This window comes from Carettochelys insculpta, chromosome 1 (assembly GCF_033958435.1).
Source record: "Carettochelys insculpta isolate YL-2023 chromosome 1, ASM3395843v1, whole genome shotgun sequence".
NCBI lineage: Eukaryota > Metazoa > Chordata > Testudines > Carettochelyidae > Carettochelys > Carettochelys insculpta.
The window spans coordinates 32,136,754-32,163,296 of record NC_134137.1 but is presented as its reverse complement, the minus strand read 5'-3'; the positions used below and the strand labels follow the sequence as shown (position 1 = coordinate 32,163,296).

At 41.6% G+C, this 26,543-nt stretch overlaps 1 protein-coding gene across 1 annotated transcript; it reads right to left on the bottom strand.

Moving 5' to 3' along the window:
- Positions 1–26,301, bottom strand: MED17 (mediator complex subunit 17). Its single transcript, XM_074981519.1, has 12 exons — positions 25,866–26,301; positions 24,717–24,883; positions 23,313–23,532; positions 14,296–14,432; positions 14,118–14,202; positions 11,169–11,321; positions 9,305–9,435; positions 6,981–7,165; positions 6,182–6,319; positions 3,941–4,058; positions 2,101–2,260; positions 1–402 (listed from the first exon to the last, which is right to left on the bottom strand). The coding sequence occupies exons 1-12, from the start codon at positions 26,101–26,103 to the stop codon at positions 197–199; spliced, it is 1,938 nt and encodes a 645-aa protein (XP_074837620.1). The 5' UTR covers positions 26,104–26,301; the 3' UTR covers positions 1–196.
- Between the last annotated feature and the right edge of the window lie 242 nt (positions 26,302–26,543).

Here is a 26,543-nt window from a genome sequence, read left to right as displayed (position 1 = left end):
TTCACACAGCAAGTAACATAGTTCTCACATAATCATAATGGCTACATCTCTACCAATGGCTACAAAACTGAATCCTCTTGCACTGTTTTCTATTTTTACATAGTACCTCCCAGGTTAAGTTTCCCTTCATTGTGCTGATTAATATCACCACAAGTGGGTGGCAATCCAGTCTCCTCTCCTGTAAAATGCCAGACTGTTAGCATGGAGTTAGGGCAGCCATGAGGAGCTCCATTTTATATACAAAGTTACGCCCTTCCATTTTATTCCACTGAACTTCCTTGAATGGCCCACGAAGGTGGTTCCATTTACAATCTTGTAGCACATCACTCTTGGGGAGGTCTTTGCACTGACACCGTGGAAACTGAACCATAACTTTGCTGCCACTTTCAGGACCATTACGTACTGCAACAAACAGAAAATTCATAAATAAAAACTCTTCACTGTTTTTTAAATTCATCATAATAAATATTCCCATATACAGTACACTAACCATACAGTTTTCCTTTAAGTAAATTTCCATATAGTAACTAAAGAAAAATCATTAAAATACTATTACTTCTCATGAAGTCTTCTTCTGATTTGCTATGAAGGTTTCACACTTTCCCTGCATGTTTTCATACCTCGTTCGCACATTTTCCTGGTCAGAGCAAACCAGGAATCAAGAAGTGTATTCAGAAATTTAAAATACAGAAATCTTAAAACATTTCCACTGATTCTCACTGAGCTTTATCTAAAGTCTTAATCTAGGAATTTATGTGCTTTCTCAAGATGATTTTATAGATGAATTCTTTTCCAGTGTACCCATAAGATGTAATCTTTTAGAGAGACAATTATGAAGTCTCACAACATTTTTGTTGCATCTACTATGAGAGACATTTTTGCCATTTTTTTAGCTCTAAAATAGTACAACAGCAAATTGATATAGGGAGGTGGCCAAAGCTTTTAGTGCATCATCATCAGTGCATATGCAAGCACAAAGGCTAATGATCAGACCACAAAACCAGGAATCATGTATTCTAGTGGCCTTATGTTACATGTAATGCAAAGTTACTTTACCTACTTGCATTATACACAACAAAGCATACCTTAAACAGGCAATCCATTTCTCCTGTATTTAGTACAGACCAAAGCTGAACGCTGTATCTTTAAAAATCACTTTGGCCGTGTCTACAAAAGCCCCAAACTTCAAAATGCCCATGCAAATGGCCATTTTGAAGTTTACTAATGAAGCGCTGAAATACATATTCAGCGCTTCATTAGCATGCGGGCGGCCGCAGCACTTCGAAATTGACGCGGCTCACTGCCACGCAGCTTGCCCCGATGGGGCTCCTTTTCTAAAGGACCCCCCCCACTTCGAAGCCCCCTTATTCCTATGAGCAGATGGTAATCAGGGGACTTCGAAGTAGGCGGGGTCCTTTAGAAAAGGAGCCCTGTGGGAGCACGAGCACCTAGTGGCCGGGCCTCACTCGCAAGGCAGAATGACCATACACTCCATCTTGGAACGCTATCATACAACGGCGGGAAGGTCTGAAGTCAGGCCAGGAGAAAGAAATCAGAAAGTTGACAAGTAGTTGGAGAGTCCCCAAAGAGAACATCCTGACAAGCAGATAGCAAGCCCCCAAAGAGAACAGCTGGGGCTAGTAGCTGGAAGCACCCCAAAGAGAACATCTTGGTTGTACAACATCAGAGGGTCCCAGGGGAGGCCCATCTGAACGAGCTGCACAGCAGCGAGCCACGTCAATTTCGAAGTGCCGCGGCTGCCCGCATGCTAATGAGGTGCTGAATATGTATTTCAGCGCTTCATTAGTAAACTTCGAAATGGCCATTTGCAAGGCCATTTTGAAGTTTGGGGCTAGTGTAGACATAGCCTTTAAGTTGATTACCCTATGTACTAAAGAGCAATGTGCAGCAGACTTAATTGAATCACTACTTTGCATAGATGTCACTTGTACGTATAAGAAAAAAAAGCTTATTTATAAAATAGTTTATAATAAAAATATATGAGAACTATAGATTTTTTTCTAGCAGTTTGATTATAGATTCAATCCTTGAAATTTTATGGCTTAATTTACATAATTTTTTTTTTCTTTTTTTTTTTACCTGAAATAGCATAATCTCCACTTGGTGATGCCACAGTTATTGCGGATGCATTGCCAATACTTTCTACTGGTCCCAGTCCCACATGATTACTGAAACTTAATACATGCCATCCCATAACTTTAGCCAGCTGCTGAACTGCATGTACTTGATGTTGTGACATCTGAAAGAAGACAAAAGGATTAGGTTCTTTTTTATCGTTGTCTCTTATGCTTTTTGTTGTTCCTGTTCTTTTTTTCCTGGCCTGTATTAATTATCGAATAAAAAACAAAAAACAACCACCACCACCACCACCACAAAAAACCCCAAATCCCACACTTCTACCTCAACTGCTCCATTTTCCCATTTCAGAAGAATTAGTCATTTTATAGAAATCCCTCAGTACATATACTAGGAAATAGAAATTTGCCTTCATACATGGCTATAACTAGCTAAACTCGGAAATGTGGGGGTGGAGAAGACAGATGTACAGCTTGCATATACTAAATATCTCTACTGAACTCTAACTTTAAAATGTATAGTTTTTGTGAGGTTCTTTTACAAGTTCTGTTTTTAAACCTATAAAAGTCTCTAAAACTACTCAAAAATCTTGTACACGGTTATTGTTTCAGAAGTGCCCTTCTTCTAGTCCCATATCCAAATAAGGGAGACGCTTAACCCTTTTTAGAAAGCATTTTCAGGATATTATGTAGAAAAGTAGTAATGAACTTTTATTATACAGCAAATTTGGAAAGATTAGAGTTGGGGATATTGAACATACTTTACAACTATGTAACATTCCAGTAGAAAGTACAGCAACAGTTTCTACACGAAAAAAAAAAAAAAAGCTTGCTTTTCATATGCTTTGGACTCTGGGAGGAGCAAAAGCCATACGCCACCAGCCAGGTTTCTGTCAGCCAGTTTGACACCCACTGTATTAGAGGAAAATGATACCTCTTTAAAAAGATTTTGTTCCAACTCATTTTCTTTGTCTGAAAATTCTACACTACAGAGACTATAAGGTAGCAAATGACCTGTAAAATTAATGCAATGCCTTTGCTACACAATGTATACTGGCAAGACTGCCAGATGTGAACAAGACTCACTGTAAACAATTAAGAACCATTCTTCATTCAAATGTCACCTGATTTAGTACAGGTTGAACCTCTCTTGTCTGACAACATCTGTAATCTGGCACAATGTTAGTTAGATGGACAACCACTTATCATGGGGGTGACCAGGTTTCCCACAGTCCCATAACGATTGTTTACAGCCACCAGTTCTGGTTCTCCATGTTCTATGCTGTTATTTAGCTCCAATTTATCCTTAAATGTATTCTAAGAGCCCAGTAAGCAGCGGAAGTGTTGGTAATGCTGCTAGACAATAATGACTTCCCACAGTCTGGCAAATTCTCTCATGGGGCACTGGTTAGGTGCTAAGAGTGCCAGACTAGAGAGGTTCAACCTGTAGAGGCAGATGCACAGTTGCAAACCCTGACGCAGTGTTGAAAGTGATGCTAATTAAGAGCATGTTAACTATTAAGAACTGCATTCCTGATGGGGTATGGATAGGACAAGTTTTTACATAAATATAACAGTGTCTGACATGGCTCTCATGAAGTCTAAAGCAAAATGCTTTTTAGATCAGCACTCTGACATTCTTGTCTGCACATGTAGACTTTCTACCTAGTTCCCATCTTACTTCATTAAACATACCTTTGCTTCATATACACTTTATGTTCTTATGTTCTTCTTATGTTCAAAGTATTTACTACCGTTCATCTCAAATGCAGACACAAGACAAACAAACAAATGAAAGTAAGACAAAAAGATCTCAGGTAGAACCACCCTGAACATGAGTTTACCTGAGACAGAAGAAAATCCTGTAATTCTTGCTCTTGATGGGACAATGTAATAACTCTTCCATCTCTGTGCACTACCCTGATCTGTTCAATGCCAATGTTCAGCTGTAGCTGAATAGATCTTTGAAACAAAAAAAAGATACAATTTGTATATTTACCAAAAAATTATCTGGAAGTTAGCAGTTCATGACTACAGTAATAAAAGTTCTTAATTAAGAAAGTTACTTTTAAATGCATTTGAAAAAAAACCACAACTCATAGTGGGTTGCTGGATATTCAGATACTCTGGATTATAGAGAGGTATGCCTAGCAATGCAAAACACTAAAGAAAACCAAGACAAGATAATGTATGCACAGTACTTTATTTATCAACAATAGTACTGGACACTGTAAACTTATACTGTATTTGCTCTATTTGCATTTACTTTCACTATACAGTACTTACCAAAAAATAACTAAAGTTTACTTATAGTTAAAATGTTGGTTATCTGAGAGTTCTGGATGATAGAATGTCAGATATGAGTTTACTGTAAATGAATAACAAAGCATAAGCTTTGTTAAAGATGTTAATATAGTACTTAAGCCTATTTATTAACCTGAGATAGAATTTTGGGTTTTGTTTGCCCGCTTGACTTTCAATATTCTTATCTCTTAACTAACATATGTGAGCAAGGAACAACGCAACAGTGTGTTGCTTCTGCCTACATCCAGATAAGATTTTTTAATTTAATTTTATTTTAGGGGCTATAACAATAAATGGTAGGATTTTAATAAACAAGCACCTTAACTTTTACCTCTAGACAAGGTTAAGTAACCAGTTGGGCAGGGTAAAGGGGATGTGTGGGAGAAGGTGTAAGAAACAATAAAACTAAAGAAAAGTGGCCTTGGCCAGTACACAACCTCACTCCCTGCCCCTCTCATGGGGTACAAAAGAAATTGTACCAAAGTGCAGATTTAAAGCTCTCCAAAACAGAACATAACCAGAAATTGTAAGGGGTGGTATCAAGGGTGAGCACTACAGGTATAATTAAGCCTGTTTGTAAGGAAGAGGTGGGGAAAAGGGAAAAAAATTTACAGGTAGAAATGGCTAGGATTATTTCTTAGTTGGGAACCCCAATAAATATCATTTTACTTGCAATTTGGACTTTGGGTTTCCACTTGTGAGACAAAAGCCAAAGGGAGAGCAGGGAAGCCCTAACAAACCTTCAAAGGTTGCTTGGTATGTTCTCTTTGTTTTAAAAATATTTTGGTTAGCTTAGAACAAGCAGATGCTAGTTGATCATCAGAGATACAGGTGACATAGCAGGCATGACCTCTCCCCCAGCCAGCTCTGTTCTTGTCAATATCAATCCTACTCAGCTGTTAAAGGGAGTTCTGTTCTCTGAGCCCAAGAGCATAGGGAATTGAAGTCTGAGATTTCTATCAACTTAAAAGAACAGAGCCTTCAGAAGGTTAAGATACAGAACAAGCCACATGGGACCCCTCTGTGATCTAAAATTCAGGATCACCCGGTGCAGCACAGAACTGAAGATTTAACCTGCACAGCAATGCAAATCAAACTATGTAATTCATGTCTTTAATTATTTGCCTAAGTCTGCTAAAAGTCTGTTTTGGTGCGAGTATAGACAGGTATATTACAGAACTGAAAGGCCACACCCAGAATTTCACTGATGTAGCTAAAAGATGTTAGTTACAAGTTTTTAGTTCCAGTTTCTATATAGACAAGCCCATGGATTTAACAAAGTTGCAGTTCTTGATTCAGAGATTAAGCAGTTTTTCCAGCAAACTAATATGGAAGTAGAGGAAAGCATTTTAAAGACACTTTTAGTAACCAGGCCCAAAATTTGACTCTTTGCTCAAAAGGAATACTGTCATAGTAGTCAGGTGAAGAAAAAGGTAATAGCTATGTAAGAAATTCCTACATTAATGTAATATTTTGATATAGGAGCTAGATAGCTTTTTAACTTTTGGGTTTCTCCTTCGAAAACTGTTTTGGCAGAATGTTACTTTTAGACCACGCTTACCTCAATCTACAGAAAGTTTAATTTTCCCACATTCTCCACAAAAATATGAGTATTCCATATCTGAACATATACAGCAAACAGACACATACTGGGCTCTTACTGGTCAACCTGAAGTTCGATTGGATCTCGTGAGAGCAACACAATATTATATGCACTCAGTCACCATAGCTACCTAAACAGAGATTTGTCGCTCAGAAAATATTTCAGTTTTCATACTTACTTGCATATTTGCTCATAACCTTGGGAAGTTATTAGAACTTTAACACTGGATTCATAAACATCATTTATGTTTGACCAATGGGCCTGAATCTGTGGATCCTCAATACGACTAGCTAGGCTATCAATGGTTCGAGCAGTTCTATAAAAACAAAAGAAAAAAACAAAACAGAAAAATCACATCCCAGTAATCTAGATAACGTGTGCCTCCATCTTTTCTCCACATAAAGACAAAGTAAGGAGAGGGCATCACTTTGCAAAATTTATTTCATAAATCTACTGTTCAGTACCGGCTAGATCAAACTAAGTTTTCTGACACCTAAAGTTACATTTTATTGCATTATACGGCAAACAATGTGGGCACACAGAGATCAAAATGATTTTGGTGCTTGAACTGCAAAGAGTGTATCTGCTTACAAAGTATACTTTACACCCCTCCCCTCGTAGATAGTCTTAAACACATGTTATTCAGCATATAGATCAGCTCCACATTTAACAGAGGAAAATACTGAAAAGGTCTGAGGCAGTGCTTTTGTTAAAGCAGAGATAATTATTGATATAAGCATCTTGTAGAGTGGTATCTGACAAGTGCTGAACTTTCTGTGTTTATATTTTGTGGGTGTCTCTTTACTCACAGGCTTGGAGATAGGATTTTTAATCTTTAATATTGGACCCAATAACACTTTTTCTGGAACAACAACAGTAAAAAGTTTTAGGAAAATTTTCAAAATGCAATTTAGTCCGTGCAGAACACAAAGTGCTAGTTTTATTGTAGCTTTATCAAGAATAGCTGGTACACATACCTGCGCCTTAGAAAGATGTGTTTTGCCTGTTTAATGATCTTTTCCAGAAGCCCTTCATTTGATTGTAAGGAGCTGATGTCATTTTTATCAAAAGCCTGAGGTCCTGCCATTCTCATTCTCTTATGGCCAAATGGTGCACTGGCTGGATGGGGCATCATTGTAGAGCTCAAAGTTTGCTTGTGGAACTGCAACAAACAAGAGCTGTTAGAAGGGATGACTGAAGGAGAAGCCAACAAATTTCAGTGTGCTCTTCTAATACCAATTATAATACGCTGCTTCATGTTTTAAAGTAGGGGTCCAGCTCCTTTTTTCAGTTGGGGGCCAATGATCCACTGAAAAAAATCAGTTGAGGGGTTACACAAAAGTGAGAAGAAAAGCAAACAAAAAGCTAGATCTCACTGGGAGTAAGGAAGGCGGTGGGCACTAACAGCCAGGGCTTCCCCCAACACCAGGGCTCACCAGAGCTCAGCTGCCGCCCTCTTGAGGGACACAGAGGCTTGAAGACTCACCACACTGTAGGAGGGAAGCTCTGAGCCTCACTGTGGGCTAGATCCATGTAAGCCATGGGCTGGATACAGCCTCATGGGCTGGATACAGCCTCATGGGCTATAGGTTCCCCACCCCTGTTTTAAAAGGACAATTTAATAGAAGTCACTTCTGCAAAAAGAGACACGTGTACTATTTTAACACCTACAATCAAAGTATTATTTGTCCAGTTTTACTGAGTGCATTTGACAGCAGTTTATGTATAGTAAGCTTCATATTCCACTGTGTGGCTTGCTGCCCTAGTTACGTGGATCTTATGTACAAGAGGGAAGGGAAAACTAAGAGAGGAGGTGTTGCATTATGAATCAATAGATGCACTAGTGAGAAAGAGAGAGGCAGCCCAGTTGAAAGTTTCTGGGGAACGTTAAAGCGGAAGAAAAACGGGCATGACATGATAGGAGTCTGTATGACTAACAAATCACAAAGAAGTGGTGTCAGCAAAGGCATTTCTAAAACAAAAATCCAAAGACCCAAAACTTGGCAGTAATGGATGGGGGGCAGAGTGGAGAACGAGAGAGAAAGGGATGACTAACTGCCCTACTGTTTGGTGCAAAAAGTGTACAACACCACACAAAACTTCCCGTAAGTTCCTGGAATGCACTGGGACAACTTCTTGTTTCTGAAAGTACAGGAAAATAAGCCGGGCACAGCCATTTCAGTTTGAATCTGATCAACAAAGAGAAGCGAGTTGCAAATCTGAAGGTGGAAGTCTATTTGGGTGAAATTAATCATGAGATAATAGATTTAATAAGTCTAAGAAAAAGCAAGAATTAAGAGCAACAGAATAAGAACAATGGACTTTGGAAAAATAGACGAACTCAGAAGTGGTAGGAATGTAAACAGGAAGAAAATCCAAGGGATAAAAGGGAGTTCAGGCAAGCTGGCAGTTTCTCAGAGAGACAATATTAAAAGGCACAATGGCAAAATTATTCCAATGTGAAGGAAAGATGTGATAAGCAGCCAATATGGCTTCATCAAGAGCTCTAATGATCAGAAAATCAAAAAGGAATCTCACAAAGTGAAAACATGAACAAATTGCTAAGGAGAAATAGAAGAGAATAACATGAACATGTAGGAACAAAAACAGCCTAAGACACAAAATGAATTTCCATTAAAAAGGGATATGAAGAGATTCTTGCAAAAGAGTAGGAGCAAGAGAAAGATAAAGGAAAGCATAAGTCCTCTACTCAGAGGGGAAAAAGCAACTGAGGATCTCTAACAGGCTGAGGTGTTTAATGCTTATTTTGCTAAAAGTATTCACTGGGACCATGCTGCCAGGTGCACACATCCCAGGCATACAATCTCACAGTTTTCTGGATTATAGTTTAAGGTTGTGTGTGTCCTTGTGCTTCCCCTGCCCCTAAAGAGAGAAGGTGGCACAGCTGCAAACACAGATCTAATAAATCAAGAATTTTAGAAAAACACTCCAGAATAGTGAAAGAGAGGACTGTGAAGAACTCTCTCAAAGAATCACAATTACAGTAAATAACGGTTGTTTCTACTTTAAGCTTTGGCTGCAAGTACTCTCCTCCTGAAACAACCATTCAGCTTAGAGGCTCCACACAGAAAACAATATCTCATAAAGGTCCAAGTGGAACTGCTGCTATCAGCTTTGCCGGTCTATCCAATGGAGGCATTTCTCAGACATGCAGCAGTGTCTGCCTTACACAGGCAGATAGAAAATGACTGTTTTTTGGTGGTATTATAGTAAAGTGATGTGCTCAGAGGCTATGAATGGTAAATAAGAGGACTGCAGTGCTCAATTAAAAATGCATTACCTCTCTAATCAGCTGATGCAAGTTGTGTTCCAGAACATAAAGGTGATCCTCTGGACTTTGTTTTTCAGAAGCTGCTTTCTGGGATTTCTTATCATTAGAAGAGTGACACAAAGAAATAGACAACTGCAAACCTATATAAAGCAAAAACACTTTGTTTTTCCATGCTAATAAGTAGAAACAAGACAGGATAATTTATTCTTCTCTTACACTTAACACCTTTCAGAATCATTAGCTTTCCAATCAATGCTGTTTCAGAGAAATTCAAACAATCGTGTCACACTCTGGAAACCAGAAAAGAAAATCTGATAGTTCTACAAATTTGTAATTCAAGATATAATTATTAAGTTTGATATCATCCATCTTACCAGCCACAGTATGTGAAACATTCAAAAAAAATCTTGAAAATGTGGCATCAGAATCACCCTCAGCAGCAGTGGGGGATTCCTGAGGCAACTTTAAGCACAAATGTTTTCAGATTCCCCATGTTGTCTGAACAGCTGGATTGATGGGTATTAGGCTTAGCTCTATTGAGACACCACTAACACAAGTCAGCCAGAAATTTTGTACTCTCCTGTTTATCAGTCCTTCTATCCAGAGGTACATAAAGAGCCTCAGATTCCAACCCCCAACACAAATGAACACAAAGAATTCCATGGTGCACTGGACTCCCACAGCTTTTGTAGTTGGTACAACTATTACTGAAGTAATACAAGTGCACCATGAGAGTCATTTAAAAAAAAAAAAAAGTTGGAACAGATCAGATGCAGAATGTGGTTTCCAGGGAAGTCTTATTTTAATCTAATTCTTCATTTTAGTATAAGGAGGTCATAGAATCATAGCATACTAGAACTGGTACAGATGTTGAGAGGTCATCAAGTCCAGTCCCTTGCACTGATGGCAAGACCAGCCAACATCTAGATCATCCCTCAGAGATGTTTGTCTAACCTGCTCTTAAAAATCTCCAATGATGGAGATAACAAAAATCTCCCCAGGCAATTTATCTCAATGCTTAACACCTTGATAGTTAGGAAGTTTCTCCTAATGTCCAACCTAAATCTCCCATGCTGCAGCTTAAGACCATTGCTTTTCATCCTATAGCCAGAGGTGGTAGAGTGCAATTTTTCCTTCATCCTCCTCCTAAGAGCTTTCAAGTACCTTTAAGGTTATTATGCTCCCTCTTGGTCTTTTCTTTGCCAGACTAAAACACCACCAATTATTTCAGTCTTTGCTCATAGGTCTTGTTTTCTAGGCTCTGAATCATTTTGTTGCTCTTCCCTGGACCTTCTCCAGTTTGTCTAGATCTTTCTTGAAATGTGGTGCCCAGAACTGGACGAAGTACTCCAGCTCAGGCCTAATAAGTGTACAGTAGAATTACTTCTCATGTCTTGCGTACAGCATATCAGGATGATGTTTGGTTTTTTTTGCAATATGGTTGCACAGTTGACTCATATTTAACTTGTGGTCCACTATGCCCCCTACACACATTTCTGCAGTACTCTTTCCTAGGCAGCCATTTCCCATTTTGTATATATGCAACTGTTGCTTCTTTGTAAGTGGAATATTTTGCATCTGTCCTTGTCGAATTTCATCCTATTAACCTATCTTCATTTTTCAAGTTTGTTCAAATCAGTTTGAATTATAATCTTAGTCTCCAAAGTACTTGCAATCCCTCCCATCTTGGTGTATTCCAAACTTTACAAACATTCCCTAGGCCATTATCTAAATTCTTGATAAAGATGCTGTAAAGAACCAATCCCAACTGACCTTGTCTAAACATTATACAAATCAAAGTTTAAGTCTGGATTAAAACAGACAATTCTATAGATTCTATGTTTTGTGACAAGAGTCTTCCAAATTTTCTTACCTGGAAAAGGCTGGGAGATGATCTGGTTTTTAACAACAATGTGAGGAATTTGTGATTTAATTTGAACAGCTTCTCGAGACAGCTGAGCAAATATTTCTTTACATAAGAGAACATTTTGTGCAGCCTCCAGTCTTGTCTGCCAGTGTGGAGCACCTGAAAAACATGACCCATCCAAGTTTTCAAAGAAACAACACACAGCAAACCACTTTATTAACTCAGATGTCAGCCGTTGGAGAATGACTAAGGTACCAGGCATGTGAAGAAAATCTAGCCTACTGCTCCCCACCTGAACTGAGTCTTGTTATATTATTATCCCAGTTACACAAATGAACACAAAGTATTAGTGAATTTATACCAAACTTACCTGTAAATATTAATGATTTGTATTGCACAAACATCTAGCGGGCCCTGCTACTCTGTACTGCGCACTGTACAAATAGTTAAGATGACAATCTGTGCCTCCAAGAGATTCATCATCATCATCAATCCTCCTCCTCCTCCTCAGTCCTTTGACCGAGGTCGTCGCAAAGAGATTGCAAACCAAAACCAAGAGATTGCAAACCAAATATTTTCAGACTTGTAAAATTAACCTGTAAAGCTAAACCTGTTTCACCTGCTCTATACTGCTATGCATTTAGATGTCAAAATTTAGAGCCTTAACTATCTCTTCACTAGACTTAATTCCCAATGTTTTCACTCTCTTCCTGCCTCTCCTACTTTTTATTGCTCACCTTTAAGTCTCACCACTTAAAATGCTCTGTCCTAAAATGTTTAAAACTCAGAAATATGTAAACATATCCAAGCTGACCTCAGCTGGAGTAAGACTGCTGCTTCCCCAGGCACTGGCATAAGTAACCATGTTTTAGACCATTCAGAACTTTACAGAGTAACATTAACACCTTTAATTGCACAGGCAGGAAATGCAGACCTTAGAGAACTGGTATAATATACTCCTTTCTTCCAACACTACTAAATAAGAGGATGGGTAATGCTGAACATTATATTAGATACAAAAAGACACACATTTCATTTTGTACAGAATTTAATAGCTTGCAGCATCAATATTTATTACATGAGCTAATAACTCCAACTTCACTCCATGAAGACTATTTCAGATAGCTTTTTTTTTTAAATCCTGTGCTTCTTCCTGCATTTAATTAATAGCAAAACAAAAGACTGTCAGGATACACTGCATTCCCAATTTGTGGATGTTCTCTGAACACTAAGTTTACAATAGAACCTCAATTTTGTGAACACCAATCTTACACCTGACCAGTTATAAAGATCATTCTTCACGACTGGGAGGTGAGTTTGTGTGTGTGTGAAGTCACTGAACAAAAGTGATATGTACAAAGAACAAGTCAACATGATTTCACATTCTGAGGCATTTAATGCACTATATATTGCTTTGCAATGGGTTAAAAACAGGAACAAAGTAATGCAGTACTGTAGCTACTATAATTTTGAGATGTTTAGTATTGTGAGCTCCTCAACCCACAATTAATTTATAAAATATGGAGTTTCCTGTCCATATGAATAACATAAGCTTGCTCTTAACACAGGAGTAGCCAAGATCCAGCCCACCAAGCTGCCTCACACACAGAATAGCCAGCTGCGGCTTTAAGCAGCTTTCTTCACGTAGCTGACTGCTCTGGACATGGGGTGGGGAGGCTTTGCCCGCTGGTCCCCCCACCAAAAATATCTCAGCTCCAATTGGCCAGTTTAGGTTTTCCAGCCAATAGGAGCTCAGAGATTTTTGCTGGGAGCAGCGTGTGAAGCCTCCTCCTCCTCCTCCTGTTGGCATCTGCAGCAGACCCTCATAGAGCAAGCAGCAGTTCTGAGCAGTCTGGGACTGCAGCAGGCAGAGAGCCTGCCTCAGAGGGCTGCTGGCCAGAAGCTGTCAAGGTAAGTGTCCTGGCCAGAGCCTGCCTCTGGCACTCCAGACCCTTGCTCTTCCCAATCCTCTGTCCCACCGCAACCCAACCTACATAACCCTAACCCTCTACCCCTTGTTCTGCAGCCATGCCTTCTCCTTGCAATACAACCCCATGCCGTATGTTAAAACTCAAATTCCTGCCCTGCCTCCTGCATTCCAGATCCTCGCCCCAGGTTAAAACCACCTCCTTCACACAAACTCTTCCCAGACCCCACATGCCCTTCTGCAACCCAATCCCTTACCCCAAGCTCCCTTCTGCACCCAATTTCCATCCCAGACATTGCGCCTTCTCCATTAATATCATGGAAGAATGTGGCTCTTGATCACGTTTCCAAATCCTTGGAGTGGCCTCCTGCATCAAAATTATTGTCCACCCATCTTAACAGTTTTTTTTAAATGGTTTTGTAAATTAATAGTCTGAACTGACATCACATGTGTCAATCAAAATGCTGGCTTGAAACAATATTAAATAAGTTGAATTACCAATGATAACCCTTTCAGGCAAAATGTATATACTCAGCTCCACGAACTATAAAAGGCACTTGATACACTTCTTTTTCACTGCTGCTCCTCCCTGGATGAAAGCACAAACTTTGTATCTTAATTCAGTCTCTATTCTTGGAATATTTAAAAAATACATAAATGAAATAATTGGAGAAAGTTTCAAACTGAACCCATATTAGTAATTTTTCAATTAAGATGAAGTTAGATGGCAGACTCTCCTCCTGAACAAATGCTTTTAACAGCTTTATTTCAGAAAATAAGCATGTGCATTAGTGTCACTGAAAGAATTTTAATGCCTTTAGCAGAGGCACTTGCATATATATTTTATAAGGAGTTAATCTGCAAAGCCTCACTGTGCATGTGTGTGACAAACTACAATTGAAACAAAAATAAGAAAATTATTTCCCCTTTGTTTATTTTCAGCTACTACGCAAATATTTCCCCAATTCAACATCAAATGCAGACTGAATCCTTCAGACTGGAACTTAAGGAATAGAGAATAGTTGTACCTGGCTTTGGTTTTGGCAGAGGTCTTTTAAATAGGTTAACTGTGCCAAGATCACCTATGTCTGGAGCTTGCTTTTGAATAGAAACCTATACAAAAGAAATGAAAAACAGCATCACTTGTCTTGTGTTCTGTATTCACGAACAGTACAGAAAATAGACAATGTTATGTATTTGGCAAACCTTTATATAAGCTGATCCCTCTAAATCACTTGGAATCTGAACATCTAAAGGACAGTAATCCTCGGGTATTTTCTTATCCAGATCAATATCTGTGTTCTTTATCACTTCAAATGTGCCATGATGAGGGAAGAGGGACCCTAAAAGTTGAAATAGAAAATATCATGAAAACATCTGGGAACTGTCATGAGACAATGTTTTCATGGGTTAGAAGTCTTCTCATCTTTGCATCCTACAACAGATACCGCTTTTACTTGACTAATATTGTTCCTTGTGGAAAAAAGTTCAATTCAGCAAAATGTCTTAGCTCTGCCCCATAACTGTCAATTGAAGAAGTTCTTCATATTAACAGTAGAACAGTGGTTCCCAACCTCTTCACTAGTGTGGACCTCCCAATCACCACCCCCAAATCATTCACGGAACGCTAATCAATCCCTCAAACCATTAGCAGACCCCCCCCGCCCACAAAGACATTTCTAGCCACTATGTACACTTCATTAAATGAAAAAAGGAAACCACAACAAAAAATTTTAGACAGCTATTAATTATTGGAAAATATTTAGTTTAAAAATAATTGTAACTTTGCGATTCATTTAAAAAATAAACAAACTTATTTTTATTTATCTTTTTTCTTCCACTGACCCTGCAATACCCGTGGCAGACCCCAGGGGTCCACAGATCCCAGGTTGGGAATCATTGCAGTAGAACAGCATGATCTGAGGATTGTGGTTTTCTTTCCTTATTTCTGGGCATAGGGAGCAGGGGAGGCAAGAAAGGTTAAAAGGAAAATTACTGATGTAAATGTCATGGTATCTGACTTTGCCAGCAAAGGATACTGCACCTGAATATTTCATTCCCAGCTCAAAAGTGATATCTTTCCACAAAATCCTTAAAACTCTTAAATCAGGTTAAAATAAATCCAATGGAGAGATTTTTAGAGGACATAATAAAATGGTTTTCATTTTGTCAAGGTGATTATTTATTCTCCTTTAGGCTGCAAACATTTACACATGGGCTTAACTTTTATCACATGCATACTCATTGGACTTCAACAGGGACTATGCATATGTGGAGTTCATCACTTGATTACGTACGGAATCAAGATGTAAGAGTTATGTCTACACGGACAGCCTCTGGCTATGTCTACACTACAAGATACATTCGAATTTATTAATATCGATTTTGTAATTCTGGAATTTATAAGTTCAAATTTGACCACCCTCACGTCCCCACGTCCTTCTCACAAAGTCGACTTTATGCTGCAAACACTCAAATCAGCAAACATCGACTGCTGCAGTAGGGCACTGTGGGAACCTATCCCGCAGTTCCCTCATCCACATATCCAGAAAACTATGGTCACTGACCTTTGAGATCATCTTTCCCAAATAGTTAAGTCCCAAGCAGACTGTGAAGAGCTACAAAAGGATCTTAATAAATTGGGTGATTGGGCAACAAAATGGCAGATGAAATTCAATGCTGATAAATGCAAAGCAATGCACTTTGGAAAACATAATCCAAACTATACATATAAAATGATGGGATCTGACATAGCTATTACCACTCAAGAAAGATCTTGGAGTCATTGTGGATGGTTCGCTGAAGACATCCACTCAGTGTGCACTAGCAGTCAAAAAAGCTAACAAAATGTTGGGAATCATTAAGAAAGGAATAGATAATAAGAAAATGTCATATTACCTTTATACAAACCCATGGCATGTCCACATGTGGAATGCTGTGTACAGATGTGGTCACCCAATCTCAAAAAAGATATATTGGAATTGGAAAAGGTTTAGAAAAGGGCAACAAAAATGATTAGGTGTATGGAGCATCTGCCATATGAGGAGAGATTAATAAGACTGACACTTTTTAGTTTGGAAAAAAGACGATTAAGGGGGAATGTGATAGAGGTATATAAAATCATGACTGGTGTGCAGAAAATAGATAAGGAATTGTTATTTATTCCCTCTCACAACACAAGAACCAGGGGTCACCAAATAAAATTAATAGGCAGCAGGTTTAAAACAAATAGGAAATATTTTTTCACACAATGCAGAGTTAACCTGTGGAACTCTTTGCCAGAGAATGTTGTGAAGGCCAAGAATTTAGTAGAGTTTAAAAAAACTAGATAAATTAATGGGGGATAGGTCCATCAATAGCTATTAGCCAGGAAAGGCAAGGACGGTGTCCCTAGCCTGTTTGGAAGAGGCTGGTAATGGGTGACAGGGAATTTGCCACTTGATGATTACTTGTTCTGTTTATTCACTCTGGGGCACCTGGCACTGTTGGAAGACAGGATACGGGGCTTGATGGGCCTGTGGTCTGACCCACTATGGCTGTTCCTATGTTCTTATTGCATTTTCCTCATTCCCCTCTCAAGGGCAAACATCCTTTTTTACCCGTTGGAAAGAAGGAAACGAAGATCATCTACAGGGATGGAAAAAAGCTGACAAATGTCTTTCTTCTGTAGCTGAATTCTCAACTGGCCATCCAATGAGCGTCCCCACCACCATCATTGCATCTGATCCCTGGAAACAGTACAGGGATATGGACTATATTCTCACAGTTAGAAGAAAGAGGACATAAAAGTCTAGGAAAATACATTTTTGACTTTCTTCTTCACTACGCAGACACTGCAAACATGGGTGATGGCAATAAAATATCCCTGAAAAGCGTGAAGAAAAATTTTAGAAAAAACAAACAAAACAAAAACAAAACAAAAACAAAAACACTAGAGTTGCTGAGGGGAGAGTCTTTGGATTTCCAGTGAACTATAAAGCTTCTGTGCAATGGCTGTTCTCAAATGGCCATCCACAGAGTATCCCCACTCCCATCACTGCATTCGATCCCTGAAGATAATACAGGAGCCCAGACTGTATTCTCAGAGTTAGATGAAAGAGGACAGAAAAGTCTAGGAAAAAAGATTTTTACTCTCCCCTTCACTGCACAGATATTGCCAATACGGGTGATGGCAGTGAAATATCATAAACTGAACTTATAACAGACACAGGAATCTCAGCTAGCCCCCCACTGTGTTTCTGAGGGAGTCAAAGCATGAAGACAGAGAGGAAATAGAAGAAAGATTTTATAACTGAACTATCAAACCAGCAGGTGTCTGCAATGGACAGCAAGCTCCCAAAAATATTTTTGGCTGCTTGGAATGTTGAAGTAGCTAAAGTAGTCTGTCATCCCCCCCCGCCCCCAAAATACCTTAGCTGTCGGGGGAGACTTCTCCCCAGCAGCTGCAAGCCCCACTAGTCCCTTGCAAGGAACATGAGGGGGCTTTCGTGGGGAGGGCAATTGAAGTGTTCTCCCCCAACTCTCAAACACTGGTGAGACTTCCCCCTGGGGGCAGCAAGCCCCTGAGTATCTTAGCCACTGGGGGAGACTTCCCTACTATGGTGGCTGCTAGCCCCAGTGGGCCCATGCTAGGGGTATGGGGGGGGTTCAGTGAGGGGCCAGTTGAAGTGGTCCTCCTGAATATCTTTGGTCACTGGGGTAGACTTCCTCCCAGTAGCTGCAAGCCCCCGAATATTGTTCCCTGGCAGCCTTTTATTGGGTCACGGGCTACCCATGTGATGCGGCTCAGCACAGGAAAGATCCCAACTGTGTGGCACCTGTTGGGGAGGGAGGGGGGTTTGCACACAAATGTAAACCACTGAGAAGTAGTTTCTCAGCATTTTACACAAGCATAACCCACCCCCACAAAACAGCCTTGTTGCCACGTGGTGCTGCAGGGCAGCGGCTGGCGTCGGGCAGCGGCTGGCGTCAGGCAGCGCAGAAAAAAAAATACCGAATGTAGAACAGAACCATGAACACTGTGCAGGGGCTATTTATAATGGGTAGATGTGCTAATGGCAAAGAAAAGAGGACGTTTCTCAGGCTCTCATACAAACATGAGCCCACAGCCACAGGCCTGCTGCTCCCGCTTTGGAATTCATGGTCTTCCTGTTACCCAATTCTGGTGTACCTGGAGAGCAGTGGCCAGAGCAGACCATTGAGGGGCATTGTGGGCTACATACGGGGCACCTCAGGAGGTTAATAAATTTGATTTTAAGACATGGCGCTGCCACACTGGCCTTTAGTCAAACTGTTGAGCTCAAGCTTGATGCTATACCTGTCAGGTAACGGCAATACTGTCACCTTGATACTGGTGCTCCCAAAAACGATGTAATGATATTTAAAGTGAAGACAGTCATGTGGTAATAAATTCAAACTTAAGGCAGTTAGCTTGATTATCTTGTAGCGTAGATACAGCTTGAATCGACAGAGGCCTCCGTTGACATGGAAATTCGACAGACCCTCTGTTGACAGATTGCCACTAGGCACAACTTGCTTTGTCACAGAGTACAACTTGCTTTGTCAGACTACACTGCCCTCTGGTGACAGAACAGTGGAATGGCAGCTCTGCAAACAAGACTGTCCACAGAGGCAGTCTCTCTACGCTGGAAAGTACTGTAGATAGAGAGGGCTTCCAGTTGCCAGGCAGCTTTGTTTGCCGACCTGCCATTCTGCTGTTCTGTCACCAGAGGGCAGTGCAGTCTGGCAGTTCTCTGTAGACAGAAGTTCTGTTGAGATTTCCCTGTCGACAGTAACTTCTATTGGTAGCCGTGCTAGTTTATATACTATCAAAACAAAAAAGCAGTCTAATAGCACTTTAAAGACTAACAAAACAATTTATTAGGTGATGAGCTTTCGTGGGACAGACCCACTTCTTCAGACCATAGCCTTACCAGAACAGACTCAATATTTAAGGTACAGGGAACCAAAAACAGTAATCAAGGTTGACAAATCAGAAAAATATTATCAAGGTGAGCAAATCAGAGAGTAGAGGGGCAGGGTGGTGGTTGTAGTGGTCAAGAATTAGATTAAGCCAAGTACACAAAAGAGCTGAACTCTCTTTTATATTCAAATTCGACATATTAACACATGGTTTGAACCGGGATGGGAATTTTTTAGGTCATTATAGGGGCTCTTTTGCGTACTTGGCTTAATCTAATTCTTGACACCCCCCGCCCACCTTCTGCCCCTCTACTCTCTGATTTGCTCACCCTTGATAATATTTTTCTGATTTGTCAACCTTGATTACTATTTTTGGTTCTCTATGACTTAAATATTGAGTCTGTTCTGGTCTGGCTACGGTCTGAAGAAGTGGGTCTGTCCCACGAAAGCTCATCACCTAATAAATTATTTTGTTAGTCTTTAAAGTGCTACTGGACTTCTTTTTTGTTCTGTTGACAGATGCTTCTAGTGTAGACATAGGCAGAGGCATTACCCCTGTAACTCTGCCATGAAGCCTCAACGAGCTCCATGCCAGTCCCAAGCGTGGATGAAGGAGGAGGGTTGGTCAGATGAGTGTCAATGCGCTGACCGTCAAACAATACAAATGAAATCTGACGCCATTACAATTAAATGATAAAAGATGCTGGCTTGGACATTGCCCAGATAAACAAGGTCCGCAATACCAATCGAGCACTCGGGGTTGGGTCAATAAGTTGGCTACTGAAAGAAAATTACAACTAACACATATGCTATCCACTGGAACATGAAGTGCCCTAACACTGTGGGCTCCTGGAAAATTACAGCTGCTTCGGAAGGAGATAGAAAGATACTGATGCGATATACTTGGACTGGCAGAGATGCATTGGATGGCATCAGGAGAAGTTATTTGGTCAGGAAACGAAACGAAGCATGAAGCAGGAGTTGGATTTCTTCTCAGCAAAACAACTAGAAGAGCATTATTAGGATACAAACCGGACAGTGCAAGAATGATGGTAGCGAGATTCGGAGCAAAACCATTCAACATCTCAGTCATTCAGGTGTATACACCCACGTCAGACATTACAAAGGACGAGACTGGACTATTCTATAAAAAGACTTGACAAAGACGGTAGAAGAGATACTGAAGAAAGATGTGTTGATCATTGGAGGAGATTGGAATGCGAAGGCTGGAACAGATAACAAAAGCTTGGGAGAGAGTGTCATGGGAATGTTTGGATATGGAGGAAAAAAAACGAACGAGGTGAGAAACTACTAGAGTTTGCTACGTAGCACAAGATGGTGATCTGCAACATGAGATTCCAACAAAAGGACTATAGGAAGTGGACATGGCAATCAAATGACGGGAAGTTCAAGAACATGATAGATATGATTTTGATAAGAAAAAGATGGAAAACATCATTACAGGAGTGCTGAACTTTCCAAGGGGCGGATATAGACTCAGACCACAGTCTCTTGATCACAAACATCAAGATAAAACTCAAAAGAAAATGTAAGACACAGTTTAAGAAAAGAAGAGATATGGTGGGGCTACGTGAGGAAGAAACAGGGAATGCATACAGAGCAGTGCTCGAAGAGAAGATTAAGAATATCGCCACAGAGAAAGACCTAGATAAGAGAGTCGCAGGGATAGTCACCGCTATAGAAGAGGCAACTGAGCAGACTGTTCCAGAAGAAGAGAAGATCAATAAGAAGTGGATTACTCAGGAGACACTGAAATTGGTTCAAGGGAACAGACAGTTGAAGATCAGAAGAGATGTTTCTGAGATGGCAGAACAGCAATATAAGTTGAAATGCAAGGAGGTAAGGAAAGCAGCCAGAAAGGATAAGGAGAAATGGTTAGAGTAGCAATGTGAAGATATAAAGAGGTATTACAGAGAATGTGAGACGAGGGAGGTGTATAAGACAATTAGGACTATTAATAGGAAATGGCACCAGAAGCAGATGGCGATCAAAGATGAGAACGAAGAAGTGCTCATGAAGAGGGAGGAGACTGGTGCAATATCTCGTCCATCGCTGCACAATCTATACAAAGCACAACTGGACCTGAGTGTCTCACAGAGACTGACTGAAGAAGTGAAAGAGATATCTCCACCGAGCATTGACAGCGATATTTTGAAGTAGGAACTAGAAAAAGCAGTGAAAAGACTAGAGAACAAGAGCCCTGAAAATGATAAGATCACGGGAGAGATGATCAAATATGGTGGAGAAAGCATGATTCAGGAAATACCCAAACTATATAATATAGCATGGAAGGAAGGGAAGGCACCTAAAGAATGGACAAGATCTGTACTAGTGACAATACACAAGAAAGGAAGTACACTGGAGTGCAAGAACTACAGAACAATTGCCTTAACAAGTCATCTAGGCAAGGTGCTGATGATGATACTGACGGAGAGTAAGATGGCAAATAGAAGAACACAGAGCAGATGAGCAAGTGGGGTTCAGAAAAGATAGAAGTACCATACAGCCGATATTGGCACTAAGACTGATAGCTGAGAAAGCTTGACGAAAGAACAAGTATACACTTGCTTTGTCGATTTTCAAAAGGCATTTCACAGTATAGATCAGAAAGTGATGGGGCGGTGTTGGTGTTGTACGGGGTGGATAGCAGACTGATACGGTTGTTGAAGGATATTAGTGACAATGTGGAGGCAGTGGTGAGCACATGCGGGTAGTTGGGAAGTTGGTTTAAAACACACAGAAGTAAGAGACAAGGAGATTCAATACTGCCAAGTATCTTCATCGCACATCTGGAGAGAGCGATGAACAAGATCAAGGAAGAAACAGAAGGAAAAGAATCTGTGCACGGGAAAAGAATTAACAACTTGAGATTCACGGATGATATAGTTATTGAGGAAGATGAGGAGAAGCTAGCGAGAACGGTGCAGGTGCTAAACGAAGAAGGGAAGCAGTACGGACTGATTATGAACAATGGTATTTGGAGATAAGAAAATAGGAAGCAAGGTCAGTGCCAATGGTACTGAACTAGAAAATGTAGAAAAGTTCACATATCTGGGGAGCAACATAACGTATGATCTAGACTGTAACAAGGAAATAGCGACTAGAATAGCGAAAGCAAGAGTGAGTTGGAAGGTGATGGATAAGATCTGGAAAAGCAAAGCAATTAGCTTAGGAATGAAGCAGAGCGTCCTGAAAATGTGTGTATTCAGCAGTATGTTGTATGAATGTGAGACATGGGTGATAACGAAAGATTCAAAAAGAAGAATATTGGCGTTCGAAAGGAGTTCTTATAGAAAGATTCTGAGAATAGGATGGATGCAGAAGGCCACCAACGAGGAATTATATAGAAAGATACAGCAGAAGCGGAACCAGCTGCAGAAGGTTCTAAAAAGTGAGCTACAACTATTTGGGCATATTTGCAGAACGACCGACGAATGAAAAATCAAGACCCTAGTATTCGGCATAATTGATGGCTCGAATAGGAGAAGCAGACCCCACAGAGAATGGATAGATGATATACCAGATTGGCTTAGTTTCTGTAGACTAGCTCCGCACCACTCTGCAATGGACAAGAAAAGGTGGAAGGAAATGACAGAGGCATCAGACACCAATGGGCACTGAGCCTACAGTTACTGATGATGATTACCCCTTTCTGGGAACAGGGATAATGCTGCCAGCAAAACAGCTGACTTCTGTCAAAAAACTCTTGGCAGAACAATTTAGCCCTGTGTAGACATTCTGGAGTTTTGTTGACAGAAGCCCTGTTCCGTCAACAGACCTTGCCCCTGTAGTTGCAGCCAAGGACAATAACCTTGTACAAAACACCACCTTTCACATAAAACGCTGTAACTCTTTCCCAGTCTATAGTATCTAATATGTCTTACTCAATAACATTTATAATAAATACTTCATAAACCATGTTTTAGTACTATAAAGTCTGTATTTTGGAACATGGGGATTGTATAGCAATTCAGAAAATAAAAATGAACAATATATATTTTTTAAAAAGTTTACAGAACAAATTTAGATAAATCAAAGATGAATTTAACTCTTTATTCCTTAAAAATACCTTTTCTAGGTGCTTCAAATTCCAGGAAGTTTCTCTTGGTATTAAATATCAGTTCTTTTTTATTCTTTGTTCCTTCATAGAACTCTTACTCAGTGTATTTTGCCACGTTAATCATTCCTTTCCAAATTGGTGTTTCCAATTATTTACCAAAAATTGTATACTAAAACACAAGATTTAATATTCATTCTTGATAACTAGTGACCCGCTATACCTGCGCTTCTGTAGCTCAAGTCCCCAAGGATTTTGTCTCCCATTTTCCTTAGCTTCCAGTGCTGTCTCAATCGTAAGAGCTCAGAGTTGAAATCTCGTTGTCGCTTATTTTCCTGGTTTTCTGCAACTGATTTGGATAACCTTTCTGCTCCTTTCAACAGGATTTGGGCTGCTCCGGCTAGTGACTTCTTCTTTGAAATTAACTGTAAAGTCTGAGGATTCTGGAAACATGAAAATAAACACCAGTTTTACACTGTTTAAATATATTTTTAATTTTTTAAAAAATCTACAGAGTTCTAAATGTTGGAAACAGGTAGCAATTAAAAATCACCTTGACTATTCATTAATTTATTTTGAAATTAGTTTTATATGCAGGTATCCCAGTACTGTAATTGGCACATTTGCAAGCAGCCTCAGCATCTACATTATCAAGACTGAGCTACACTCTCCCCCCTAGAAGTGGTCCCTCCTGCTGAAAGACACTGTGGTAGGACAGCATGGAGAGGTTTGCCCTAAGCCAGGGGTAGGCAATAATTTTGATGGGGAGGCCACTCCAAGATTTGGTAAGTGGTCAAGAGCTGCACTTTTCTATGCAAGAGTCTGGGATGGAGGTTGAGTACTAAAGGGAGCTGGAGGTAGGGGACTGGGGTGCAGAAGAGTGGGGGGGGGGTGTCTGAGAGGGAGTTTGGGTGAAGGAGGGGTTGTAACCTGGGATGTAACCTGGGGCATGGTAATACAGTGCAGGGTCTGAGAGGGCTTACAGGGGCAGGAAATGATTCCAGCCTGTAGGAGGGATGCACAGTCTAAGAGTGAGCTATGACTTAGAGTTGGGGAGAGGTGGGCACAGAGAGTTCAGGTGGTGACCTGAGACAAGGGGCTGGTGTGGAAGGCCTGGGAAGAGGCATGAGGGAGGGAAGGTGAGTGTGAGCGTGCCAGAGGTGAGCTGTTGCCAGAAGTGCTTACCTAGGCAGGTCCCTGACAGCAGCATTCTCAGGCAAGCTTCCAGGCTTGTTAGCATCTCTAGACCACTCCCTGTGGGAGGGAGTCTTCACGTGCTGCCCCTGTACCAAGCAAAATCTCTCAACACCTATTGGCCAGTTTCCAGACACAGGTCAATGAGGGCTGAGAGATTTTTTTGGGGGGGCAGGGGGGGTGGTAAGAAACCTCTGCAGCATCCTTCCTCTACGGCACAGAGAGCTTCAGGGACCACTAGCTGCTTAGAGCACCACTGCATAGGGGCATGCCAGAATAAAAGGCTTGGCAGACTGGATCCAGCCTGTGGGCTGTATCCTGCCCACACCTGCCCAAGATCATACCCATTTCATGGTCATGTAAAAAGTCCCAATTGAATGAGATCTTCAGTATTAAATTATCAGTACGTGTTAAGCAATAAGATGGTTTGTACCTGTTTCGGGGGAAGCGGATCCTGCACAACTGGATCCAGAGTCATGAATTTTTTATCCTTGACAATGCTGAGAACATCATAGAGCACACACATCTCAGTCAAGGCACTTCTTAAATTGTTTCTCACTGAATCCCAAGGCCAAAGAGATGGCTGAAACTTTACCAACCCTAAAGCACAAAAACAAAACAAAGGTTTATATTCCAGGAGCAGAGTATCTAGACCAGAGTGGTCCTTAAACTGCAGGCAGAGCGTAAAGAGTCTGCAAATAATCTGAAAAATGTGCATTTCAATGTGTCTCCTATTTATGTACGTGTAAGTATATGTTCTCTTCTGTGCCTAATCCAGAGAGAATAGAGGTCTGTTATAACCCCAGCCAAAGAAACACAGCTCTTCAGCTCAACACGAAGCAGCACAGGCTTTTCCATTCGCAGACTTCAGTGTGTAGGCCAAATAATTTAAGTGGGAGCTTGTTCAGGATCTGAACTGCTTCAGACCTCAAATGAATGGACCAGGCTACATTATCAATGAGTTCATATAAACTACTGTACTTCATTAACAGGACAATCAAACTTGGGTTTTAAGCACTATGTCTCTCCCATGAAAGCGATACTATGACAGGGTGCTCAACTACAGAGAGAGAAGATACTTCCTAATTCAACATAGACACAACCATCCTAATACTGCTGGGGCTGCAGACATTAGTGGTCAGGAGCTTACAAAGGCTTGGGAAAGCCACTTATCACCACAGCCCTGGACTCTGCCAGAGGCTAGTTTAGTCCGAATGTGGCATTTTTACAACAGTGGAACGACTTCATGACACTGACCCGACCGGCTGTGCCGCACAGGAGGGACTACAAGGGGCCCCAGTGACTTCAGCGGGGTCCCACTCGTGCCAAAGGGCCACCCATGCAGAGCAGCTCTCGGATAGGAGCAACAAGGTTAACCCCATAACGCATCGGGCCGGTGGGTCCTTAATATCCAGCGTTACAGAGGGTGCGGGGCTGACAAACAGCCCCCGCCTGCGTTATGTGAGTGCCTTGCCCAGAGAGAGCGGCCGCCCCCGGGAAGCTGGCGCTGCCTCCCTGGGACTGACTCCCAGACGGGGGCGCCCGACCCGGGGTGTGCGCGCCCCGCTTCGTTCTCTCTCACCCTCCTCATCCTCGGCGTCCCCGGGCGCGGTCCAGTCGCGGGCCTGCGCCCCAGGCGGCGGCTCGTCCTCCTCGGAGCCGGAGCCCTGGCTGAAGTCGATGCGCTGCGCCAGGCGCGCCAGGTTCTGCGACATAGAGAGCGGCTGCAGGTAGGTCTCGCTGCCGTCCAGCCCCACCTCCTGCACCTGCTTCTCGCTCGCCGACTCGATGCTGATCCGCACCGCCGGCACCCCCGACATCTTTCCACCGCCGCGGGAGCGCGGGGAGTCCGCAGCCCCACCAAGACTGACAGACCGCACTGCGCCTGCGCACGACCACTACGAGCCACGATCCGGGACATACCACGTAGGGGAGTGGCCACCGCCTTGGCCCGCTGGGGGCTCGGCTATTCCCGGAGAGTCTTCGGGCGAGTTCGGAGGTGCCCGTCCGGGTGGGGAAGTGGAGGGCGGAGGAAGCCGCTGCCTGACGCGCCCGGGGGTGGAGCTTCTTTCTGGGGCCCGCCTGAGGTCCCCCGGCGGTCAGCCACGGAGGGGAGCCAAGGTGCTGGGCGCTGCGGCTCGGCGCACCTTAGAGCCCAGAGATCGGGGGAGGGGCGGGGGCAGTGCTGGCCACGGTGGGCTGCTCGCCCGGCTGCCCCGCTTGCGGCGGCGGGGCGCGGGGGGGACGGTAGTAGTGCTGC